The 25085-nt window shown below is 36.7% G+C and overlaps 3 protein-coding genes across 6 annotated transcripts; 1 reads left to right on the forward strand and 2 right to left on the reverse strand.

Annotated features, from left to right (window-relative positions):
• Positions 1-613: 613 nt before the first annotated feature.
• On the reverse strand, positions 614-5233 carry LOC117635465 (UV radiation resistance-associated protein). Of its 3 annotated transcripts, none has more exons than XM_034369780.1 (6): positions 4864-5233; positions 3764-3970; positions 3076-3256; positions 1857-2005; positions 1388-1615; positions 614-888 (listed from the first exon to the last, which is right to left on the reverse strand). In XM_034369780.1, exons 1-6 carry the CDS (start codon positions 5041-5043, stop codon positions 772-774), a joined length of 1062 nt encoding a protein of 353 aa, XP_034225671.1. In that variant the 5' UTR covers positions 5044-5233; the 3' UTR covers positions 614-771. The 3 variants fall into 3 exon arrangements, with proteins under 3 accessions (XP_034225671.1, XP_034225686.1, XP_034225679.1); XM_034369795.1 differs by having other exon boundaries at positions 648-888; positions 3764-3992; positions 4864-4977; XM_034369788.1 differs by having other exon boundaries at positions 648-888; positions 3764-4004; positions 4864-4975.
• Positions 5234-6487: 1254 nt separating this feature from the next.
• On the reverse strand, positions 6488-9483 carry LOC117635490 (elongation factor 1-alpha-like). The gene is made up of 3 exons (XM_034369802.1): positions 9347-9483; positions 8316-8797; positions 6488-7705 (listed from the first exon to the last, which is right to left on the reverse strand). Exons 2-3 carry the CDS (start codon positions 8775-8777, stop codon positions 6824-6826), a joined length of 1344 nt encoding a protein of 447 aa, XP_034225693.1. The 5' UTR covers positions 8778-8797; positions 9347-9483; the 3' UTR covers positions 6488-6823.
• Positions 9484-16276: 6793 nt separating this feature from the next.
• On the forward strand, positions 16277-24337 carry LOC117612525 (UBX domain-containing protein 1-B). 2 transcript variants are annotated; one of them, XM_034341213.1, is made up of 12 exons: positions 16277-16569; positions 17111-17255; positions 18032-18127; positions 18659-18735; positions 19946-20025; positions 20580-20640; positions 21238-21305; positions 21435-21516; positions 23023-23106; positions 23210-23287; positions 23662-23781; positions 24014-24337. In XM_034341213.1, exons 1-12 carry the CDS (start codon positions 16402-16404, stop codon positions 24188-24190), a joined length of 1236 nt encoding a protein of 411 aa, XP_034197104.1. In that variant the 5' UTR covers positions 16277-16401; the 3' UTR covers positions 24191-24337. The 2 variants fall into 2 exon arrangements, with proteins under 2 accessions (XP_034197104.1, XP_034197110.1); XM_034341219.1 differs by lacking the exon at positions 23662-23781.
• Positions 24338-25085: the final 748 nt, after the last annotated feature.

Here is a 25085-nt window from a genome sequence, read left to right on the forward strand (position 1 = left end):
GATCCTCAACCTCATGCTCCTCGCATCAGTTTTGTCTTTGCCGTTCAATCCGTCAAATTTCATCACGCGACCACAACTTTAGGGGCACCTTTGTCAAAGCCATGTGTGGAGGACCAAATGATGACTTTTTAAATCTTGAGGGACACTTGTCAAAGCAATGTGGAGGACCAAATGATGACTTTTGAAATCTGAGGGACCACATAGATAGATTTGCAAATCTTACAAGTATGCCTTGATTCCCGTTCCTCCCACTATGTACGATTAAACTCGTTAGTCCAAGATTGAATGCATTGTTGGGAAGAATAGTTATGACTTATACAAACATCGCAAGAAGAAAACAATGAAAACTTCTCTGGAGAGTTGCAGTTACATATTTCTCACCCTTTGCAGATCTGTATTCATCACATTTTACGAGTGTTGGGATTTCCAATTGAGGGTCCATAAATTAGGAATGGACTTTCTTTAGAGAACGCTACAAGCACGAGAGTAATATCCGATGAATGACACCAATCCTTGTATTTGTTTTCACAAGTATATGCTAAGCATATTAATATTAATACCGTACAAATTTGTCACTTCATGTGTTATGATTTGTATGGATTGGCAACACCAATTAGCATTAAATTCGTATTTCCTATCAATATTCAAAATTCTGGATTGGTATAAATAAAAGGCAAGGTGCTCCACTAAAAACTTGCACCAAGGTAAAAATACAAATAGTACATTTACAAAGTTGACATTAACTTACAGCCAAAACTGGTACTTGAGAGATCACGTATCTATATAATCTACAGATTGAATGGTCCTTACAAGCTCCTTCAAATTGGCCAGGACATGGCGTGGTCCTAAGCTCTTAACACCAATGTAATTCAAAAGCTGCTCTAAATCCTACACCACACCCAAAAACATATGCTAAGGTCAACTAAGTATAGATAAAATGCAACAAAACCGTGACATTTAATGGTTAAGAAATTAAATAAAGCAAAACAAAACCCCAAAAAAAAATTCCTTCACTCACTAACAGAAGCGGAATTTTAAAAACAAAAAAAGTATCTTTGTCAAGGCAACATGCAGATGTAAATGCTGAAAGTACAATGCCAGATTTGAGTGGGTTAAGGAGCAGCAAGATTTTGTTGTCTCTTCTACCTTCTCTCTCTATTCCTACATCAATTTGGTTTCAGGGAAAACCTCGTGCTCGTTCTAAATTATTGAGTTACCACGGTTACCATTCCCAAAAAAAAAAAAGATTCAAAAGGAGAACTTTAATACACACAAATGCACAAAGATCAAACGAATGAAAATATTATAACCATACGCAAACTAACGAAACTATTCTAGTCTCAATAGGTGTTATGGAGCCCATGAAAAGATATGAAGAAAATTGCACCTTGTTTAGTAAGAATACAGCATATGCCGCTCTCGTTGTGTCTTGACCATCTAAAAAGAGAGGGAACTCCACATGCTTCACATCTGTGGAAACCACTGTATTTGATGACAAATCAGATGAAGTAGCCTCTACGGATGGTCCATAATCAATAATATAGGAATGTGAACCACCCAAGCGCAATGGATAACGCAATGGAACTTTTAAGCAGGAAGCTATAAGTAAGACAGCCTGCATTCAAAATCAATATAATAGAGCATTTTTATTTGAAACAACTATGGCTAAACAAACAAAACAAATTGCCCCCAAAAAAATGTACTTCAATATGACCGCATAACTGTTACTGAAAGAATATAAATTTCTTCTGGCACAGGAAAATATTATAGCATTTTAAAGTAGAATCATCTAAATTTATCATGTATGAATTGACAACTTTATAGTTTATATCAAGCAAAGAAAAAGTACTACGCACATGACCGACATATCCCAGGGCAGTTGCAGACTTCTGAACCTCCTTCTTGTTGGTGAAAAAACTCATCATTTTAAAAGGCAGCATAGTTAAATGGAGACCTAAAATTGTCAATGTTCCTTGATTTGCAGGTTTAAATCGAGCAGAATTACCTGTATTGAAGAAAAACAGAAGAAAAATATAATCCAAGTATCAGAGCACAGCACAATACATTACAAGAGGTTATTAGCCTTGACACCACGAATATATTAATTTTTTCGCAATAAATACTCTACACAAGAAAATAAACCTGAAAATGGATATTGCGGAACTGTCTAGCCAACAAAACCTTAAGAATGTATAATTTTATCAAATAAAATAAATAATAATATACAAAGCAATATAGACAGTATAAGATCATGATACATATTTTGAATATATAAATAGATACAAATACGATATACGCAAAAAACTTCAAGAGCGAAGATCCACAATGTGGACAGCCCCGCTGTTTGAAAAGTGATATATTTTTCCTTTTCTTTAAAGTTTTCATTTACAAGTTGCAACAGAGTTTATTCTTTAGAGTCTAATAGAGTTTAGAAGTTACGGTTTAAAATTTAGCTCTAAGGTTAGGTTTAGGGGGTAAGCCCAAACTCCAAATCCTAAGCCTGGGATGGAAAGAAAAAAAACAAAAACAAAAATAACGTAACTATCAAATGCCACAGGACATTTGAATGCTTACGTTCACTTAAGTACTATCCCGCAATCCCGACCAGCAATATCATAAGGAAATTGCCCATATTTTAGATAGAGATCGAGGTCAAGAACGTAATTTAGACTATCTAGAGAACTCCAAAGAAACAAGCTTTTAATAAAGGAAATAAGGACTGAGATTCTGGGGAAAAAAAATTACCAGTACATAACCCCATAAATTCCTGAGCACTTGTACAAATTAAGCACCGGGAAATATATTATCTATATGTATATATATATATATATATATATATATATATAGTTGAGATAGAAAATATTGCCATGATATCCAAAATTTCATGAATGTGGATAAATAACTAGGAAGGAGCTGTAGTAATTGCTTGAACTATTAGCCCCTTTTTTCCTTCCATTAGTCATATGGGTAATTATTGATTCTACTACAGCTACTCTTTTTTAAGATTGCAAAAATTAAACAAGGTCTTGTACAACATGAAATAAATATCACAAGGTACAACTCGCTAGCATATACCTGATCTACTAGTGTTAGGAAATGAATCAAGTTCCTGTTCTTGTGCAGGACCCATAGTGAACTTTACTGGATAGAGCAATGAAACTTGTGATATCATATGTTGTTGTCTCCTTCTTAGCATCTTCTGCAAGTTTTTAAGACGAACATACCCCTTTTCTGTGGAAAGTAGCCGATTTGATTCCTGTAATGAAAGTACAATCAGATTTTTACCAGCATATATCAAATACTAAAGTTTAACAGTAACCATTAACCTTGAAAAGGCACATAGAGAAGAAAAATTAAAGGTTTTTAAGAAAAGTATAGCATGATGAGTTTTAAATTGAAATGGATCAAAGCAAAGCCAATAGAAAATAAGAGTCAAAAAAAGAATTGATGAAATGAAACAAAAGAATAGAACATATGTGTACATATGCACGACAACTACTAGTTTACCAACGATGAAAGAAACTTTCAATTCAAAAATGACCCAATATAAGTAATTTACACTAGTCATATATACGTTCCTTATTAATGGTATAACTTAAATTAACTGCAATGGAATTTTTGGAAAAAAAAAAATTGCAATGCGAGAAATTTTTGCTTCTCAAGACGGCTAATCCAAAAGAAACTAGAGTTTATATTTCACAAGCTAATAAGTTCTCTTTCACCCAACCACTGTTTGGTACATAATAGTTATAATCAATTCTACCTCCAACCGCTTCCTAGCAACTGATAGAGCCGTCCCAGCAACCAATAGCGACCTAAGCTCTATACTAAGCTGCTCCTCTTTCTTTTTAGTATCTTCCACAGCAAGCATAGAATGCCTCGACATGTTTCCCAACACCATTTTTCTAGCCTCCAGTTTCTGGTGCATCTCCTCAAGCTCATTTGATCGACTCAATGACTCGGCTTCAACCTGCCAACAATATTGCCGCCCGCTAACCCGCGGGCTAATCAATTAAGTAACAACACAATATGTCAATGACAACTTAGTGCACAACCAGAATACACTTTCAATTAGTCCCAACTCCTTTAAATGCTCTAACCAAAAGCCAATGCACAGTCAAGGGAGGGGGATGAGGAACCTTTTACATTTTTTTAATTCCTTTATATAGTTACTAACAAGCTCAATAACTCTATTTTTCCTTGACTTAAAATTTGGGTCAACTAAGCAACATTTTTATTATTGCAAATACTAACCAGCAGAAACCAGAGACAATAAGGCACTTTTACTAATTTCTGAAGATTGAAGTATACAAACTATGCTGCAATGCTTTATTTGATAGACAAACAAGAAATGAGACAGCACAAACAAATAAGAAACTAGTATAAAAATTCTGACACTATGAGTAAATGTAAATTTAATGCATGTTCTTTTCTTACATCAACTCGGCAAAAAAGAGAGGAAAGCTTAATAGCCAAATGACTCAACTTACAAGGTCCTCAATAGCCTCGTACCACCAGTTTAGCTGAAACTAGATTAAACTAATCTAAAAAAGAATATTTATATATCCCTGCCCTCAGAAACCAAATTAAATCCACATACCAGTGGCTCAGCTAAAAAAGAAATTTCTTTTACCTACAAACACCTGAACAATTCTAATTTTTCCCTCTAAATCTGCTAATTTAGTAACTAACAAACCCAGTTACATCTAAATAGGTAACTGAAGAACTTTTTTAACTCCAATTTGTAACTGCACAAAAAATAAAATTAAATATCCCTATTCACTCACTTTTTTTTTCAGAACTTAAGACTATAATACAACTAACATCAATACCAAGAGCACGAAGCATCCACTAAAACCCTACCTCAATGAGAGATTCGAGCTTCCGCTGAAGACTCTGTTTCTTCTCCTGAGCTTCGCTGAGCGCAGAAGAAAGACTCCACAACCTCACAAGCTCTTGCTCGAATTCTTCCCATTCGATCACCTTCACATTTTCGGGATCGCTCTTCTTCGGCTCTGCGGACAGGGTTCGGTCTCGTTCCATTAAGAAAAGGAGAGAGAATTTTGTTGTGGTTCGAATTTGAGACGGGGCCACGGGATCGACATCATCGTCTCAGAGTCGCCAGTTAGCGTTCCGAACTCATTTTCTGGGGAAATTTTTTTTTTTTCTCGGGAAAATTTGTTTCTTAGACCAGTTTGAAAGAAGGGTTGGTTAGGCAAAGAATGACAAGTGGAAGGAAGACTGGAAGTTATTCAGACGAGGATATAAATGTCATTTCAGTAGAAATCAGATCTCTGCAGTAAAGTTCACCCGGTTGCATAGGATACAGCCTATAAAATCAATTCTCTTTTTCTTCTTCTTTTCCTGAGTTTGAAGCAGAAAATAAACTCGAAAAATAAAAGTCAGAATTTATAAATTAACATATAACAATATCCTTCTTTGATTTATAAACAAAAAAAACTTAGAATTTCTATATGAAAAAGAAAAAAAAACTTAAAATTTAGACGTGATAGATTTCAACTTTAAATTACATCTAACTAGTTGTCATTTATAAATTTAAGAAAGAAAAAAAAACCATGGACAACTTTAAATTATGATTCAGCACATATTTTTACTTTGTCCGGTAAAACTCATGATATCTCTTAAACAATGCTTGGTGTTTCAAAAAAGAGTTAATCATATTTTGCAAGCGATTAAACGACAGGGAAATATTTCATTCATGAAAATCGTCGTTTTCAAGTCACTGAAGGCATAAAAATCTCCAAAGGGCACGGGTCACAAGAGTCATTTTATAGTGAGGGTTATATATATGGCCCTTAGATGAGGCTTTATTTCTTAACCGTTCGATCAAATTAATTAGTCGTTTGATTAAATTAATAAGTATGATCCAACAATTAAGAGATAAAACTTCACCTAAGGACTATATATGAGTCCCTCACAATAGAATTCTTGCGGGTCAATACAACTTTCAATGGGGAAGAAGAGGTAAACATATATGACGAACCTCAACAAATGACCCAAGAGTTACCAAGCTGGCCCAAAGCCATATGCAGAAACCCATATAGAGCAAAACAAACTCGCACCAATACAATGATCTGCTTGAATGACCTTTTGTTCATCTCAAACAAAATTCCATCATTTTCAGAATCTCAATTGAAAAAGACCATCGTTTCGAAAATCATAGCTTCCATAAAAGAGAGTGATCCGGCATATGTTAAAGTTGATTCCGACTACTGTTAATACACCGTTTAGGGTTCCAAAGTTGGGAACGGAATGGGAAGCAAAGCTGATATAATAATGACAAACCAACCAGAAACCAATTGGAGGCTCCAATTTGGAGCATCCCAATTCAAATACCACCAAGAGTATAATGAACCTGCTTTAATAAAGGCCACAAGATATCCACTCAAGGATATATACAATATTATCTCAAGAAATAATCAAAACTCAGATGACTCGACAGTAGTTGGATCCATCAAACCAAGAATTAAAAATACTCCAAAGCCAAATATATAAGGTTGAAAAAATTATCCATTCGACAGACGCAACAAAACTTGAAAATTAAATAGTCCTCAACTCTCAACATCCCCTCCTTAAAAAGGCGGAATTGACTCAAACATAAACCAGCAATGTGTCACCACCGCCTGTCCAGCACCCAGTTCTGAGCGCATACACCGGAGATGGAGCCCAGAGAACTAGCAGAAGCAAAAGAACTAGAGACTAAACTGGCTAAACAATTTAAAAACACACAACTTAAATATGAGTCTTTAAAAGCAATGCATAAGTTTGCATCATTGAAATTTTGATACTGTGCCATTATTCTTCACTTCTTCTTGGCAGCAGACTTGGTGACCTTGGCACCACTGGGATCCTTCTTCTCCACGCTCTTGATAACACCAACAGCAACAGTCTGACGCATGTCACGGACAGCAAAACGACCCAATGGAGGGTACTCAGAGAAAGTCTCCACAACCATGGGCTTGGTGGGAAGCATCTTCACCATACCTGCATCTCCGTTCTTCAAAAATTTGGGCTCCTTCTCTATCTCCTTACCAGACCTCCTGTCAATCTTGGTGAGGATCTCACCGAACTTCACAGCAATGTGAGAAGTGTGGCAATCAAGAACTGGAGCATATCCGTTACCAATCTGACCAGGGTGGTTCATGATGATGACCTGGGATGTGAAGTTGGCAGCCTCCCTGGCGGGATCATCCTTGGAGTTAGATGCAACGAAACCACGCTTGAGATCCTTCACAGCAACATTCTTAACATTGAATCCGACATTGTCACCAGGCAGTGCCTCCAGAAGGGCCTCATGATGCATCTCAACAGACTTAACTTCAGTGGTGAGCCCAGTTGGTCCAAAAGTGACAACCATACCAGGCTTGATAATACCGGTCTCAACACGGCCCACTGGCACAGTTCCAATACCACCAATCTTGTACACATCCTGAAGTGGTAGACGGAGAGGCTTGTCTGAGGGCCTCTTGGGCTCATTGATCAAGTCAAGAGCCTCAAGAAGGGTTGGTCCCTTGTACCAGTCAAGGTTGGTGGATCTCTCAATCATGTTGTCACCCTCGAACCCAGAGATGGGAACAAATGCAATTTTGTCCGGGTTGTACCCAACCTTCTTCAGATAGGATGAGACTTCCTTCACGATTTCATCGTACCTTGCCTTGGAGTACTTGGGAGTAGTGGCATCCATCTACAAGTAGCAATAACAAAAGAATACAAACAAGTTAAAAAAACAAGATTCCAGTGAAATTTGTACAAAGAAACCACAACCAACAACACAGGATGGACAATGCAAAAACAGAAAGGAATACATCCACTTTCAGTGATCAAATAATAATACCAGAGACCCAGAATGGAAGCATAAATGTAACCATATGCAATAGGCAAAAGCATTTAGATATTTAACAATATGTGACACAAAACAATAAAGCATTAGCTATTCTGTAAAACTTAACAAAATCATAACAGCACTGTGAGGCATATCAAAACATTGCAGTGAATTGCTTAAAAGACGCGGACCCAAACCAACAAAAAGAAGAGAGAGGGAATCGAACCCTCAATAGTTCACAGAGAACTATGCCACCAGGCAATCCCTCCAATACATAAACATAAACATCTTCTAATAAAGTGGACACTACCCCTAGTTCAGGACACCATCGATGTCCACAAATGCAAATCCCAACAACCAACAGTGCATTTGAACTACAGGAGTATCCCTTTATCAGACAGAACCAGCTGCTGACAAAAACTCTGATATAACATATGAGAATTAAATCATATAGCATTAGCGGTTTTTATACCTTGTTACAGCAGCAAATCATCTGCTTCACACCAAGGGTGAAAGCAAGAAGGGCATGCTCACGGGTCTGGCCATCCTTGGAGATACCAGCTTCAAAACCACCAGTGGTGGAATCGATGATGAGAACAGCACAGTCAGCCTGTGAGGTTCCAGTAATCATGTTCTTGATAAAGTCACGATGTCCTGGGGCATCAATGACTGTGCAGTAGTACTTGGTGGTCTCAAACTTCCACAAGGCAATATCAATGGTGATACCACGCTCACGCTCAGCCTTAAGCTTGTCAAGCACCCAGGCGTACTTGAATGACCTTTTGTTCATCTCAGCAGCTTCCTTCTCGAACCTCTCAATGACACGCTTGTCAATACCTCCAAGCTTGTAGATAAGATGACCAGTTGTGGTCGATTTTCCAGAGTCGACATGGCCAATGACCACGATGTTGATGTGAAACTTTTCTTTACCCATTATAAGCGATTAAAATTTACCTGTGAAATCAACTATTAGATCTCAGAAAACAAAAAAACTATTGAAAATAAAATCCCAAATAACAACAAAACATTTCAAAATTTTGAAGACCACAATTACAAGAAACATATACATATATATATATATTATAATAACTTCTAAATTATTAAACAAACATATAATTTCTAAAAATCTTGGAAAAAAAACTCTCAGCAAGATTAATCATAGCATTTAATCCGATGAACAGAATAACTTAATCGAAGACAATAACGAAGTAATCCAAAACTCAAGTCCTTTTGTTCAGTAAAATATTGACTCTACTACACTCTGAAAACCTATAACACTTCAGATTGGTTTTAAGAAATCGATCTATTATATAACAAACTAAGTTAAGACCATCAAGCTTCTCAGATTATTATCAAGAACAAACTAGAAAAGCATGCATCAAAACGAGCCGAGAACAAAACACAGGTGAGCAAAAATGAAATCAAGAGCACAGATGAAAACGAATACAAATCTAAGATCTACAAAGTAAAGAGAGCAATATACGAGAGTGAAGAGGAAAATACCACAGATCTGAAGCTCAAACGCTAGGTTCAAGCAGAGCGGCAGAGGCAGCGAGTAAGAGAAGGCAGGGTTTGAGAGGCGCTACGTGACTTATTTATAGGCTGAGAGAGTCGGGGAAATATCTAGGGTTTGCTTTGAGAGACCTAATGCCTGCCGTTTTGTTGGTTTACTACGCTGCCCCTGAGTCGTACTCAAAATGACGAGTTTGCCATCCTGGATTGCTGATCAAGTAAGAAGTCAACGTGAATATAGGAATTTTCTTTTTCCTTAATAATTGGCCGGTTTTGGTTTAGTGCTAATTAATAATGGTGCTTAGAAAATTGTCAGAAATGGCCAAACTGGCGAATCCCGTGTTTGTAGGAGTCGGATCCCCACTTTCAATTTCGTCTCAAATTGAAATTTTGATTGTTTAATTTCCTTTAAACTAAAACTCTGAGTCCTAGACTTTAAAAATAACAAATTTAAAGAGATTCACCCAATAAATAACAAATAATACTTGGACATCTAATGATAGTGTAACGTATGTCATTAAGAAAAGAAGAGTAAAAGAAGATTGGATGTTTGGTTGCATGTGTAAAGAATTTTTTTTTTTTTTTTTTGGTTACAACATGTGTAAAGATTTTTTTTTTTTTTTTTTTTTGATAAGAAAAAATGAAGTTACAAACAGAAACCACGCGGGCACGCAGGCCCAAACAGGTCGAAGAAGAAAGGAACCGAACAATTCAAATGCAATCTTGATTTCCACAGCTTAGAGGGGTGAAGCCCATGGCCTAGATTTGCAACAGCATCCGCCGTGAAGTTCGCCTCGCGATAGATATGATTAAAGGATAGATGACCACAAAAAGAACTGAGGAGCTTAATATCATGAATCAAGATGCAAATACTCCAAGGTGGATCCTTACATTATTGGCTAATTTGTTCATTAAAATATCAAACTAACTGACAATTTATATTTTGACATAATGGTGCAAAGTAGGAGTGGATATGGTATGGATTGGATCAGTTTCATTTCAAAATTACGGTCGAATCAATTACAATATAATGATTTAGTTTGGTGCGGTTTTGACAAAAATTACAAAGAAAATCGAACCAAGCCAAACCAATTAAACACGGTTTAGTTTGACTTGGTTTAATTTGGCTGGCTTGGGCCTAAGCCTAATTCCATTTCCTTTTGAATTGTTTCAACATTGTTAACCCAATTACAATAATTAAAAAATTCACAACTTGCACTATACTTTTTTCATTTTCTAGAGTATCAAACCATCCTAAAACTCGACATGCCATAAAACTTCAAATTTCAATAACTAATATAGCTACAATTCAAATATCTATATATAGTTACAACACCTATAAAATATAAATAAATATAAATAAATATACATGTAGATAGTCCAATTCATTTCAGGCTGGTTATACAAATTCAAAATGAACAAAACCAAACCATATAGGCCCGATTTGGTTTTTAAACCGTTTGACTTTTTCTTGATCAAAACCAAACTAAATCAGTCAATACTATTTGGATCGGCTGATTTCATTAGTTAAACCGAATTGTTGCCCACTCCTAGTACAAAGGGTAGCTGACCTTAAAGTAAATGACATATGTGGTAATATTATTGAATATCGTGAAGTGTTAAGGATAGTTTAAAATCATTGGTTCATGAATAAATGTTTATTTTAGTGACAATTTCAACTTTTACGTAGGAATTTATATTCAAATATCATTTATTATATGTAAATTTTCTCATATGTGAATTAGGCTAAGTGATCAAGGTAGTGTGCTTGGCTCCTTGCGATTGTGTTCAATATGCCTCCCTTGAACTCTAGGCCCCGTTTGGTTCATAGAAAAGAAGACTTGGAGATAGAAAATCAATTGTTTTCCCATGTTTGGTAAAGTCCAGGCATAGGAAATCATTACCTGGCCCATGAGAAAGTAGGGGGAAAGTGAAGCCATCCTCCAAACTTGGGTTTTGTTTTCCCTCCTCATGAGAAAGTTTGGGAAAATTAACCAATATTAAATAAATATTTTTCATGGTCATTTTGTCCCCGGTAACAATTTAGAATTACAGATATATCATTAAATGCATTCTTTTTTATTTGATTTAATATGAGTATAATTGAAAATGTATACAAATTTTGTTTTCCATTCTCACTCAAAACAAACATGGGAAAGGAAATAAAGTGATATCTCTCGGTTACTCTCCCAGCATTACCAAACGTGAGAAATGAATCTTCCATTTCTCATCTCTTGGGAAATGACATGGGAAATAATTTCCCCTCAAATTCGTTATGTGAATCAAACGGGGCTTTAGAGTAATTAAAATATTTCTTCGTTAAAAAAAAAAGTACATATATATTAAATTACTTCATGTACTCGTGCTTCATATGTTTTCATTAATTGACTAAGGTTTGTCTTTTCTTAATTGATTAGGATTTTGTGTTTTATTTAGTTGATTATAAATGAAAGTGCTATCGTTTAATTTTTCAATGTTATTTTATTCTAAAAAGAATTTCAGAACTTTTACATTATAACTCCATACTGTAAGAGTTCTGAATCCGCTACCTATTTGATCACTTTTTCTGTAAGAACCCAAAACAAAATATCTAAAAAGAAAGAAAATATCTAAAAAGTAAGGAAAATATCTTCTAGCCAAAAGACGATTTTGCCCTCGCATATTTTAATGGGGGGAAAATTTGACTTTTTGATCGGAAAAGAATTTGAGAATTCCGTTTGCGCCGTTGCGTAGAGCACGGCGAAACGAGTCCGTAGACACGGAGTAGACCCGAATCGGAGTTCTAACGAAGAAAATACGATCAAAATATCGCGAAGGGCAGAATGGTAATTTGGGCAAAAGTCAGATTTTTATCCCTTCTCTCTTCTCTCCCCCGTCATTTCTCTCTCCTCTCTCCCGATTGCACAGCCCCGCGACCTCTCCCCTTCCAGCCGCCCTAGCAGCCGCCACCCAGCGAACCGATCTCCGGCACCAGTACCAATCGGACCGCCGCTCGCCCGCCGACCTTTCCCGACCAACCCCAGCCACGGGCACGCCGGATTCTGGCCGGAATCGGCCATTCTTGCCGACTGTCGAGTTCAAACTTCCAGTTTGAATTTCTCTCTCGTTTCGCCACCAAATCTTTCAAGTGAGGTATGGATTTTCACCTATTTTTCATGCTCTAACTGATGGTTGGCTGGGCTTTGATCGATTTCATCTCTAGATCAATCGATTTTCAACTTGAAAATTCGGCCGAACTGCGGCCGCCATGATCGGCCATTTCCGGCCACTTTTTGGGGGTGGTCCAAGAACAAAAGTGACTCCAAATGGGGTGTTTTACCTAGAGTAGGAGTTTGGAGTCTTGGTTCCGAGATTTTTTGGCCACCTGAAATCGCTTTGGACACCCAAAGCTGCCCGCGCGTGCTGGAGCGAGTGGGCCAGGGTAGTGATGTAATTCTGTGCAGTTTTGTGACCCTCGTGTCGTCACGAGAGTGTGGGATTTCGCGGATCTCGATTCGGAGTCCGTTTGAGCCCCGAACGGATTTTCCATATCGCGCGATCGGTGGGTGCAGTGTCGTTAAATAATCGGATCGCACTGAATTTCGGATATGTCGGTCTACATGATGTCAGGATCGTGTAGGATTCGACGGATTGCTAATCGAAGTCCCGGATACTCCGGAATCGCGAACCATGGGGCCAGGGTTTGGATTTTAAGCGATAATGCGAGTTTGGCCAATCCGACCGTCCGTTTTGGACCAAACTCGCAGAACATGGTTCCCTCTCTGTAAGGAACCTTCAGGGAAGCCCAGATTGGCCATCGGAGGTCGTGGACCCATGGGGTCCCGGGTCGGCCGATCAGGCAGTTTATCACTTAGTTGAGCGTCGGACCTTCCCAAAACTGGTCCAAGTGTCTGAAAGGGCTAACGAGGGCATACGAGTAACTTGGAAGAAGATGCACATATTTCTAGGAGCCGGGGGCAAGGGTTTTAGTTGAAATTCTTTTTAGTCAGCAGTCTATTAATTTAATCTTTATGGGTAATCAGGCACCAGGAGCCCGACAGGATTGCAAAAGACACCTTCGAAGGGTCAAAGTAGCTTGGACCATCTGTGAGTGGACTTTCTTTCATGAATTATTTTATATAAATGAGTTATATAGAGGTTTTCCATAAATAAGATTTTATAGGTGATTTTATATTGATTTTATATAAAAGAGTTTTATAAACGAGTTTACTTGACTAAGTTCCTTATTTGGCCTTGAGTAAGCTTTATTGTGTTTTCGAGCATGATTAATACAGAAATAGTTCTATAAGTCGTGTGCTACTTACTTTTACATACTTAAGAGTTATAGAAAACAGATTTTGAGGCTTATGACAGAAGAAATAGCAGCACAACTTGAGATTTCAGTTGTTATTCAGATTTTTCTAAAGGATTTTATTTTAAAACCACATCGTACCCATTTATTTTTGGTGATTACCCAGAGTTGGACCGATGTCTACGGACATCCAGTCCGATTTTAGTTTATGTCAGTGCACTTGACTTTGTCTCACGAGTTTCGGGGACGCTCGGACCGTGAGTGCCAGGATTTGCGGCTCGGCAGACTTGGTGTCCCGAGACCTGCCAGGATTGCGGCTCGGCTGACTCTGTGTCCCCGAGACCTGCCAGGATTGCGGATCAGGCTGACTACGGTCCCCTGCATCCTGCCAGAGCGACTCGAGCTGACTTGGTGTCATCGAGGAATCTGCCGGCGGGACAGGCTGATCATAGTCCCCTGATTTCGCCAGTTTGCGGCTCGGGTAGCCTGCGTGACGCCCGAGACCTGCCAGGGAATTGACGGATAAGACAGGGGTACAATTAGGTGGTAATTTTAAAGAATTTTAAGCTCTTTTATACAGCTATGACTTTCAGCTATTTCATACTATCTTCTCTGATTTTTCAGGCATTGATACATTTATATAGTTTTGTTCAGTTATACAAGGTTTGAGTACAGTGCTTTTATACAAGTTTGATTTCAGTGTTTTATACAAGCTTTGATTTTAGTGCTTTTGAATAAAATTTATCGAGCTTGATTATGATTTACATGGAAGGCTTTGAGTTTAGTAGGCTTTAAATGGAATGTACGTATTCAGTTTATTTAACAATTTTTATATTGGGGGTTATTATGATTGTTAAACTGTTTTCAAGAATTCTTATGTTTGGTCCACTCACATCTTCAGACTGTTTTCACCCCCAGGCGGTAGAAGTACGCGGGATCCACCACCGGGCCAATTATAGCTTCCGCACCAAGGTAGAGTTTTGTAGAAAATCCTTGAAACCTTGAAAATTTTAGAGTATGCTCTGATATCTAGTATTTTTTTGGAAAAAAAATGGAGCTGAGATCTGTTACTTGAGATATTCTGGTTGTTGGGATGGTTTTACTGGTTGTTTAACAGGTGAAAAATTTTGGGATTGGTCAAAATACAGGGGAGACTCTGCCGAATTTTCGGCAGAAGTCTAAGGGAATTTTAAAGAGAACTTGAAATAAGAAGGGTAAAAAAGTCATTTGTGCCCGACATTCGCCAGGTATCGGACACGCACAGGACTTAGCTCGAATTCCAAAGTGAAAATTGGGTCGGGTCCTGTCATTTTCACTATTATGCCACATAGGTCTAGGCACGGATCGATTCGGAATGGTAGAAGTCTCTTCGGTTAACCAAACCAAAGACTTCAGTAGACCATTTTCTCTTCCGTGAATCAAACCAAAGACTTTGGTAGACTTCGGATCGATTAACCTAATATTCGGTTCGAATTGGTTCAGTAAGCCGGTAGTACCGTAATAAAAACATACTAATAAAAATACAATTTATAATACTTTCACATAACATAAGTTCTTGAACAAATACACCAAATTATCCTTGTAAAATATAAAAATCCAATAGTCTAATTCATCCAAGTATGAAATCAAATAACTTAGTCACTATATCATTCAATATATACTCAAGATGTACTGGGAGCCATTTGTATTTGTTGTTTAAACATTTGAGTGTTATTTTTACTGAATTCTCTACATTTATATAAATGATTTTGACATTTGTTTTGCTTGAAGTTCTTTATTTTTTCATGCTGAATCCAACCATGTAAAGAACATAAAATATGGATCAACTGTGGGAAAGTTACAGGTAAAAAACAAGACAAATGTCGAAACTGAAAAACATAGGAAATTCATAAATTCCTCTCTGACCAAAAAGTGCTGCAATACCTGAGTGATAAAGAAGTGATAGAATGGTGATAAAGCAGTGATACAATAGTGATAAAGCAGTGATACAGTAGTGAGTCCAGGTCTGCATATCTTTGATGAGATGCCAGCCTGCATTTCTGACATCCTGGCTGCTGATACTAGGGGAGACTCCAGGCCTCGTCTTCTTTGCTTCTAGTTGGCTGGCTTGTTTCCTTGGGCGTTAGTCCCTTCTGTTACCAAAAAGAAAGACAGTGATACAGTAGTGATAAAAAGGGCTGATACAAAATGCTGATTGTATTTATCTTTAGTTTCTTGTTTTGTATTTCAATAATAGAATAAATATAAATATCAGATCAGTACGGATTTCCTTCGGATTAGGAATATTGTTTATGTTAACCAAACCAAATAGGTACAGATTGGACCGGAATAATTAAAATTTAAAAGTAATTATTTAACCAAACCAAACTAAACTATCGGTACGGTATGGTCGATATGCGGATAATTCGGATAAGATGCCCATCCCTAACGCCACCTCATGTATAACGCTCGTATTTTAAAAAATAATAATTAATGGGCTATGAGTGATAAGAAACCAGAAAATTTTTTGAGAGCTACCACGGGCCAACCCACCTGCTACATACTTTTGGGTCGAGCAGCCCACCAGTCAATGCACTTTCGCTTTAATAAAGAAAAAAAAAAAGTTATAAAAAAGAAAAGAAAAAAGTTATAAAAAAAGAAAGAAAAATACAAAAAGAAAGAAAAAGGAAAAAAAGAGAGGAAAACTTCAGGGAGTGCCAGACTCCTGATTTCCACCGAGTAGGTGCAAGAGAGACAATCTCGATAGCTTTCATCAATGGCTGGCGTATCTCTGAAGTGCGGGGACTGTGGGTCTCTCCTGAAGTCCGTGGAGGAAGCCCAAGAGCATGCCGAGCTTACCTCCCACTCCAACTTCTCTGAGTCAACCGAAGCTGTTCTCAACCTCGTCTGTTCTTCTTGCGGCAAACCATGCCGATCCAAAACCGTATAGTCCCTACTCTTTCTTTCTGTCTTGAAATTCAATTGTTTTTGTCTTTACTCTGAATTTGCTCATCTGGGTCAGTAGGATTTCAGTTTAATTTTCATATACATTAGTTGGAATTCAGCATCTTTGTTTCTTAGTAAATTTTGAAACTTTTGGTTGTTCTGTTTTCTATTATTTTCAAGTATACTGAACTTAATGACCAGCAATGTTTTTTTAATTTATCAAAGGTACTTAGGTGTATCCAAAACGGGATTGATCCTCACATTATCTATTATATATTGTCATATTGAAATTTTTGGTCTCCTTATTAGATTTGCTTTTCTGGGTTGTTGATTCAAATTCAGTTTCATGTGGATTAAATTAAAGATTTTTTGGTTATTCGAGCTCAGAGAGTGAGGAATGTGGTAGCAAGCTGAGTTCACTGAGTAATTATCGCATGTGTGTATATTTAGAAGATTGAAGATTAGACTATTATTTTCTTGGCAATAGAGAAAACTCGTTTTGATGATTTTTTGGTGCTCGGATATGTTTGATCATAAAGGAAAGTGATTTGCATACCAAAAGAACGGGGCATACTGAGTTTGTTGATAAGACTGCGGATACAGTAAAGCCGATAAGTTTGGAGGTTCCAAAGGTGACAGCTTCAGAGTCCGAAGAGGCTGTTGGTGCAAGTAGACAGGCAGAAGGTACTTCTTCCGGTTGAGTGTTTTGTATATCTTGAGGTTGTGTTCAGTGAAAGCATGAAATTTGATCTTATATATTTGGAAAGCTTTTTAGTGCAAATAGGTTGGATAGGTTGGATTTGTACAGTTTTTGGGTAGATGCTATATTCTGTATGAATTTACCGTATCTGTGCAACAATATGATGCATAACTAGAGTTTATGTTGTTTGGATGTTTGATCCTGGTGCACTTCTTCCTTTTCGTGTGCCTTTTTTTTTTGCATGCCTTCCTGCTGTTGGAAATCAGTTTTATTTGAAGGGCTTCGGGTTTTTTTGGAGCATTAATTTTGTACCTCTGTGTATCCATGTTCTATTCAAATTAAGTCTGAATATATACTATGATAACTTTGGAGATATGCATAATTCTTCCCCCAATGCATGGATTTGCACAGAAGTGCATAAAGTTATATGACAACATATACTTGTTCTCATCGTTGTTTTGTTAATGGTCGTTATTCCTATAAACAAAGATTAATGGTCTTTCTTAGAACTTCTTCACTAAGAAGGCTGTCGGCAGTCAGTGCTTCTGCTTGTTCAGGTCTAGATTAGAAATCATGGTTGTAGATGAACATGGAAGATGCATTTTAACTTTTCAAATTAATTCCGAAGTCAGGCTTTACAACCTGTTTATTTATGATAGGAAACATACTGCCATTGGCTGGTTTTTTCTTTATGGTTAGTCATTTCTGTTACTCTTGTTTATTGACTCGATGATTACCTGATCAATGTTTCTTCATCTAGAAATGGTTGTTCCAGAGGTTGACAAAAAGCTGCTTGAGGAACTCGAAGGAATGGGATTTTCAACAGCGCGGGCAACCCGTGCACTTCACTATTCTGGTGAGCTCATGAAAAAAAAATTGTATATTTATTAAATGATATTGAAGCTTCTTACATTTGGCTTGCTTTTAGTGGTTTTGTTTATGTTTTACCCCATCTTTTGTTCCCATCAGAAAAATGATGGATGCTAATAATTATTAGGAGACTTGTGATTTCTGTTAGTTGAAATACTGCATGATTAGGACTCAGGTTCATTTGTTTATAGTTTTGGGGCCTGTTCTTCTTGTAGCTACCATTTGAGATAGAGCCTAGAAACAGCCTGCACAGTGGAAAGCATTAGAAGAACTAGAATTCATAAAAGTTGAGCGAGTGCATACCCTGCTGTGCTTATTAAATTTATTGGATTTCACAGAGTATGAAATTCTTAGGATTCAGCTATTTCTGCTAAAACCAATGAGCTCTGTTCTATATTTAATGGTTTCTAGGCTTGTAAGCGTGTGAATTTTTTCATTTTGAACCGTTCCACATAATTGAAAATTTGCGACCTGACAATATTAATTCTCTCAGCTCATAATATCTTTTTTTTCCCAGGTAATGCTAGCCTGGAGGCTGCAGTCAATTGGGTGGTTGAACATGAGAATGATCCAGACATAGATCAAATGCCCTCAGTATGATACCTTCATTTTGATCCTTGATATGAATCATGTGCATCTTCACCTCTCTCTCTCTCTCTCTCTCTCTCTCTCTCTCACACACACACACACACACACACACACGCGCACACACTCAATGCAACACTTTGCGGCGGAAATGGTTGGGGCAGAAAAGGTTGGATAGACTGGTTATGTACTTGCATATCTTTTGTATGATGATGTTAATGATATACTACTGGTTGAGAAAATATCACTCACTCACACACTCAATGCAACACTTCGCGGCAGAAAAGGTTGGATAGACTGGTTATGTACTTGCGTATATATTCTATGATGATGTTAATGATATACTACTGGTTGAGAAAGTATCTTCCAAAAAATGTATCTCGATTAGGGAAGATAGGAGGAGGTTTGACATCCTAGTGATGACTATTAGTAGAAATCAAGTTTTATAAATTTATCTATTAGAAACTGAACAATTTTTTTTAGTGGATGATTTTGGTGTTGGAAATTTCTTGGGCATTATTTTTCTTTAAGAAAAGTCCATGATTTTTTTATTTGTTTATTTAATGGTAAATCTTACTAATGCAACTTTTATTTGCCTTATTCCAAAAATAAAAAGAGACCAGACTCCTTGACAATTAGCGGCTACCGCCCTATAAGTTTGCTCTCAAGATTTTACAAGGTGCATGCTAAAGTGTTGGCCTTGAAATTGAGAGAGGTTTCTTAAGTAGTCTATCAGTGGTGCGAAGCGGCTTTGCCCCCTTTCAGTAGGGGGGCGAAAGGTTAGACCTTAGAAAGTCAGCGAACAGCGGTTTGGGAAACAACTTCTCAATCCCAAGGTGCTTTAGTGAATGAGAGGCAAAGTTTAGACATACTTTTGGCTGGTTATGAGGTTGTGCAGGGCTAGATATAGAAAGATGGGAAAGGAGGAAGGGTTGGTTGTTAAGGTTGACTATAAGAAGGCTTATGATTGAGGTGATTAGGGATTCCTAAACTTGATGATGGAGGTTAGAGGTTTTGGTGAGAGATTGTTCTTAGGGACAGTTTGTGTTTGTTAAACTTAAGACTTATGATTTTGCTTGACATTGTAATGTCTTCTCAGTTACTGGGTTTCAGAATTTGGTGAATAGTTTAGCTTTTTAGTGTTTGTTGTTGCTTTAGAAAAAGATAAAGAGAGAGAACTTCAGAAATATGTAAAACTTGCCTGCTTATTTGTGCTCAGGTACCAGTCAACACCAAAGTTGAGGCTCCAAAACCTTCTCTCACGCCAGAGCAATTGAAATCCAAGCAACAAGAGCTTAGGTAGTGCTTTTTATTCATTCTTAGTGTCACTGATTAGATCATCTTGATCATACCCAAAAAATGAGATAATCTTGATATCAAAGTTATTGCAGATTCTAGTTTCTGCTTGTCATAATAAATCTCATTCTTTTTATTGGATGCTGTAGCTCCCAATTTTGTTTGTTGAAGCTGATAGGTATTAGCATGTGTAAGGTTTATAATTTTAGATTGAAGCTCCCTGTTCCTCCTTTCATTTATAACTGAGAGCAAACTAATCACTTCAAAAGTCTTTCTTCCCTAGTATGGAAATTGGACTCTGCAATTAACCTTTAAAAGTTAATTACTGGTTATTCAACCTTTCCATTGAACTGGGAGGAATACTCATGCTTGGGCATATGATTCATCCTTTTACTTGAATTTATCATGTAGGTATCCTTGTATGGACTTGCCTGTAACTTCCTTTGACAACATGGATTTGAGCCATACTCATGTTTTAAAATTTCTTTAGACTTGCTTAATGCTTCTCACTATTTAATTCGATTGCCTTGTAAACTTCTTTTCAACCATCCTTTAAGGGAGAAAGCTCGCAAGAAGAAAGAAGAAGAGGAGAAGAGAATAGAAAAAGAAAAAGAAAAGGTACTTCTGAATGTCTTCTCTCGTATCTTTACTTGCATTACAAAAGTAACCTTTTCCAGCTATTATGTGTATGTAAGTGCATGCCTGGTAGTCTTATTGTGAAAAAGTTACATCCCAATATTGGACGTGCCTTCTGAGAATAAACCAAAAAAAAAAAAAGTATAAGGAAAAGAAGCAGAAAATCTTGGACATGCCTTTCCTTTTCATCATCGTGTATTGTTTGTTCGTGTGCGTCCGTATGAAATTTTTAATACAATTAATTGAAAATTTCAGCTCTTTTATAATATTGCTTATTATTTTGTTAATACTTAATAGTTTATGTTCTCAATAAAAGATTTTGCTTCTTGAATCAATCCTTTTTTTTTTTTTTGCTGGTTCAGTTCAAGGAGAAATATGTTTAATTTTTTTGGCTATCTGGATATATATGTTGAAGAATTGTGGTTGGATTCATTTATGTTAGGAAGTAATTAAGAACCTACAAAATCCTGCCCTGTGTATACAATATGTAGTACTTAGTTTATCTCAATTTTCAAATCTACGTTCTTTGATCAAATGTGGATGATATGTTTCTTTTTATTTTATATATTTTTTTTTCAGGAGAGGATTCGAGTAGGCAAGGAACTCTTAGAAGCGAAGAGAATGGAAGAAGAAAATGAAAGAAAACGGTTTATCTTCATCTAGTGATCTTTTGTGTTTGTTTTCCAATCTACCATTATACGACATCAATGCCCTTTTTTCCTCACATTACTTGGATTCATCTTCCATTGGGATGGAAATGTGATTCTTTCTGATAGGATTATGGCCTTGCGAAAAGCGGAAAAAGAAGAAGAGAAAAGAGCTAGGGAAAAGATTCGTCAAAAATTGGAGGAAGATAAGGTAAAGATATTCAGAGCCACTTTGTTTAATCCTGTACTAAACTAATTAAGACTAAGTTCTTGGCTTTACATGCAATTTGTTAAGTTTTTGTTCTTTTATCATTTGTCTAAAGCTTTCCACTCAGAGACTGGTGAGTCAAACTCACACCTAAATTATGTCTTTTTCTTTAATCAAGTCTGTGAAGCATTATTAGCAGAGGAAACCTTTAATCGAGTTTAATGGACAAAAAAGAATTAGTGGAGGCAAACCTTGTTCAAATTCTTGATTGCCAATTAGTTGAGAAAAGTAGGGAGTAGTTTATTTTAGGAGCCTTTTGGTAGTGGAATGAGTTCTTCAGGAATGAAAGTTCCTTTGTTCATTCCTTGGGGATGAAAGTGATAACAGTATCTCGTTCCACTGTTTGAAAATGCTGGGAAGTGATAACCAGGATATACCTGTTATTTCCATTCCATTCCCATGTTTAGTTTTTGTAGGTAGTGATGAAAATCAAAATTTGTTCATTTTTTCACTAATACCCTTTTTTTTATAAAAAAATTCCAAGATTTTTTTATGGAAAACAAAAGGTGGTATTTTAATTTATAATGTGGTTGGTTTAGCCATCAAGAGTGCAATAAATGTATTCCCAAGGCATGGAAATTGCATACCCGAGGGGGTCCAAGGGTTTGATTCCATCCTTCATGGGTGTGCAATTCCTATGTAACATGTATCACATTCCGAGGGACTTGTTTACCATATTTGGAATGACATACCCATTCCCAAACTTCTAATTCGCGAAACCTAACGGGCCCTAAAGTATGTAAAATTATTAGACCCATATAAGGCTTAACATAAATTTGAACTTTTGATCTATCTTGTAGGGCATATGGAGTCTGGATTATTTCATCTGAATTTGTGTTATAAATGCAATGACCATAGGGTTTCTGTAGTCTAGTAAAGCTAAAGCACTGTGCACTAAGTGAATTCCCATTGTGCTTCACATAAACAGCTAGTCTAAGTTTTTTGTTTCCTTTCATATTTTGAACTTTCTATGTTGTAGGAGGGTTAACTAGTGTGGATCCGGTCTGTAATTAGATTAGTAGAAAGAAGATATCCACCTCCCTCTCAACCCTCTTTTTAAAGTGAATGGAAAGCACTTGCAAGTAATTCGTCTTAAATGTTCACTGGGAAAATTTACTTCTTAATTACATGATTTGACAACTAGGATCAACAAGTAAGTTAGTAGATATAGTACCATGACTTTTCTTTTAGTTTGCTGATGTTGTTTTGAGTTCTCACTCTTTAATCCTGTGTACATCTTGTCCATTGTTTTGTACTGCTATCTCTTCTTATTGAAATTTGTTTCCTATAAAAGAAAGATAAAGGAAAAAAAAATATAATACACACCTAAAAGTACCTCATTATGCTGTTTTAGAACTTGCTTCCCCCTTTTATCAGTTTGTTGTATCTGTTTCCTTATTTTTTAAATAATAATAAATCAGTTTTCTTTTTCCTTATCTGTTTGTACAGGCAGAAAGGAGGAGGAGACTTGGGTTGCCACCAGAAGATCCTTCAACTGCAAAACCTGCTGCACCTGTTGTGGAAGAGAAAAAGGCATGAGCTTGTTTAAATATATTATTTACCTATAATGCCATTCAGAAATTGTTGAAACCTGTACTGATGCACCTCTGTTGTATTAATGGTATCTGACGTACAGAGCTCATTGCCCATAAGGCCTGCTACAAAAGCAGAGCAAATGAGAGAATGTTTGCGATCTCTCAAGCAGAACCACAAGGTAAAAACTGTTACCTGTAATGTCAATAATTCATTAAAAACAAGAAAATAAAATTTCAACTTCTTGATATTGAGGGCCTTTTTGTAAGAACCACATACAGCTCTGGTACAAGAGACCAAAAATTAAGTTTTCCTTTCAAGGGTTTCATGATTCTCCATAGTCAAGTGCTCATTTTTGTATTTTTAATGTCACTCGTACTGACACTGTTAAGCCATGACCCTAGATACCAGCCATAGTTACTTTTTTAAATAAGACGGAAAAAAAGATATGTGAAATGCTATTTCTTGAAAAGAAACTGCTCTCACTTTTTATCTGTTCAACGTTTTGTTGTATGGATTGTGGGCAATGGCCTTATTTTCTCTTTCTGTGCGTAGGAGGACGATGCCAAAGTGAAGAGAGCATTCCAGACTCTTTTAACTTTTGTAGGGAATGTTGCCAGAAATCCCGATGAGGAGAAATATAGAAAAATAAGACTCACTAACCAATCTTTCCAGGTAGAACAACTTATCATGCACAGAAAACAGCTATCTGCTGAGAAATCTTTTCCTGTTATATGATTTTATACTCGTTACAAGGTGTTTCGGTTGGACTCAGATGTTAATGGTTTAATGTTGCATTGACTGTACCCCATTATTGATCTATATTCTTTTAATACCCATGTTTCTTGTTTGTTGACATAACTCCTTGTTTGTTTTCTTTGTTATCAATCACTCATTACGTTAACAGGATAGAGTTGGTTCATTCAAAGGAGGTATTGAGTTTCTTGAGTTGTGCGAGTTTGAGAGGGTAGAAGGGAGCGAGTTCTTGTTTCTTCCTAGGGACAAGGTTGACATGGCAGTGCTGAATTCAGCTGGGTCTGAGCTAGACTCTGCAATAAAGAATCCCTTTTTCGGTGTTCTTTAAGTTCAAAGATGTTTTCATTATATATACAGTTTTTCTTTTTCGGATTTGGTGAGGTGAAATTGATGCGTTCGGGTTGTTTATTACATTACGACACCGTTTTGGCCATTATTAATATATGGTTATGAATTAAGGGATCTTTACTGCGAATTTCATTTAAGATAAACTTGGATCAAGAAGGAACACCTTAAACCTAGGGTGTCGATTTTCACACTTTATATTTTGTTATACTACCATGCTTTATATGCCTTGAAGTATTTTGCGTTGTAAATTACCTGTATAAGAGCGATTCCACAGATGCGCCTAAGAGCACTTCCACCAGTTGACTCTTGCCATGGCAAGATTAGCCCTAGGGCAGGCACTATTCACGTGAATAGTTGCTGCCCTAGTCCCCTCCAGCAAAATGTGTTTCCAGCAGTTAGGGGCTTGCCATGGCAATTACTATTCATTTTTTTTGTTTTTTTTCACAATTTTGTTTACTTAAATAATTAATTTGGATAATATTTTCGGATAAGATTTTTGGGTTCCTACGTGTCAATACTATTCATATCGGATAAGATTTTCGGTTTAAAATTTCAGATAAATTTCAAATTTCAGATACATTTCAAAATTCAAATTTCAGATAAATTCAAAATGTCAAATTTCAGATACATTTCGAAATTCAAATTTCAGATAAATTTGAAATTTGAAATTTCATTTGAATTTCAAATTTCAGATAAGATTTTCACCCTCTAAGATTGCGCCACGTGTCATATCTATTGTGTACATTTTTCTATAAAATCAGAGGTTCAGCTCATACCTCCCACACCAATTCTTCTCTACATTTCCATTTCTCAAATTTTAGCTTTCATTCTCCATTCTCAATGGCAGACATGGAAGAGGTTTTGGAGAGGCAAGA

The sequence above is a fragment of the Prunus dulcis genome, chromosome 1 (genome assembly GCF_902201215.1).
Source record: "Prunus dulcis chromosome 1, ALMONDv2, whole genome shotgun sequence".
Taxonomy (NCBI): Eukaryota; Viridiplantae; Streptophyta; class Magnoliopsida; order Rosales; family Rosaceae; genus Prunus; species Prunus dulcis.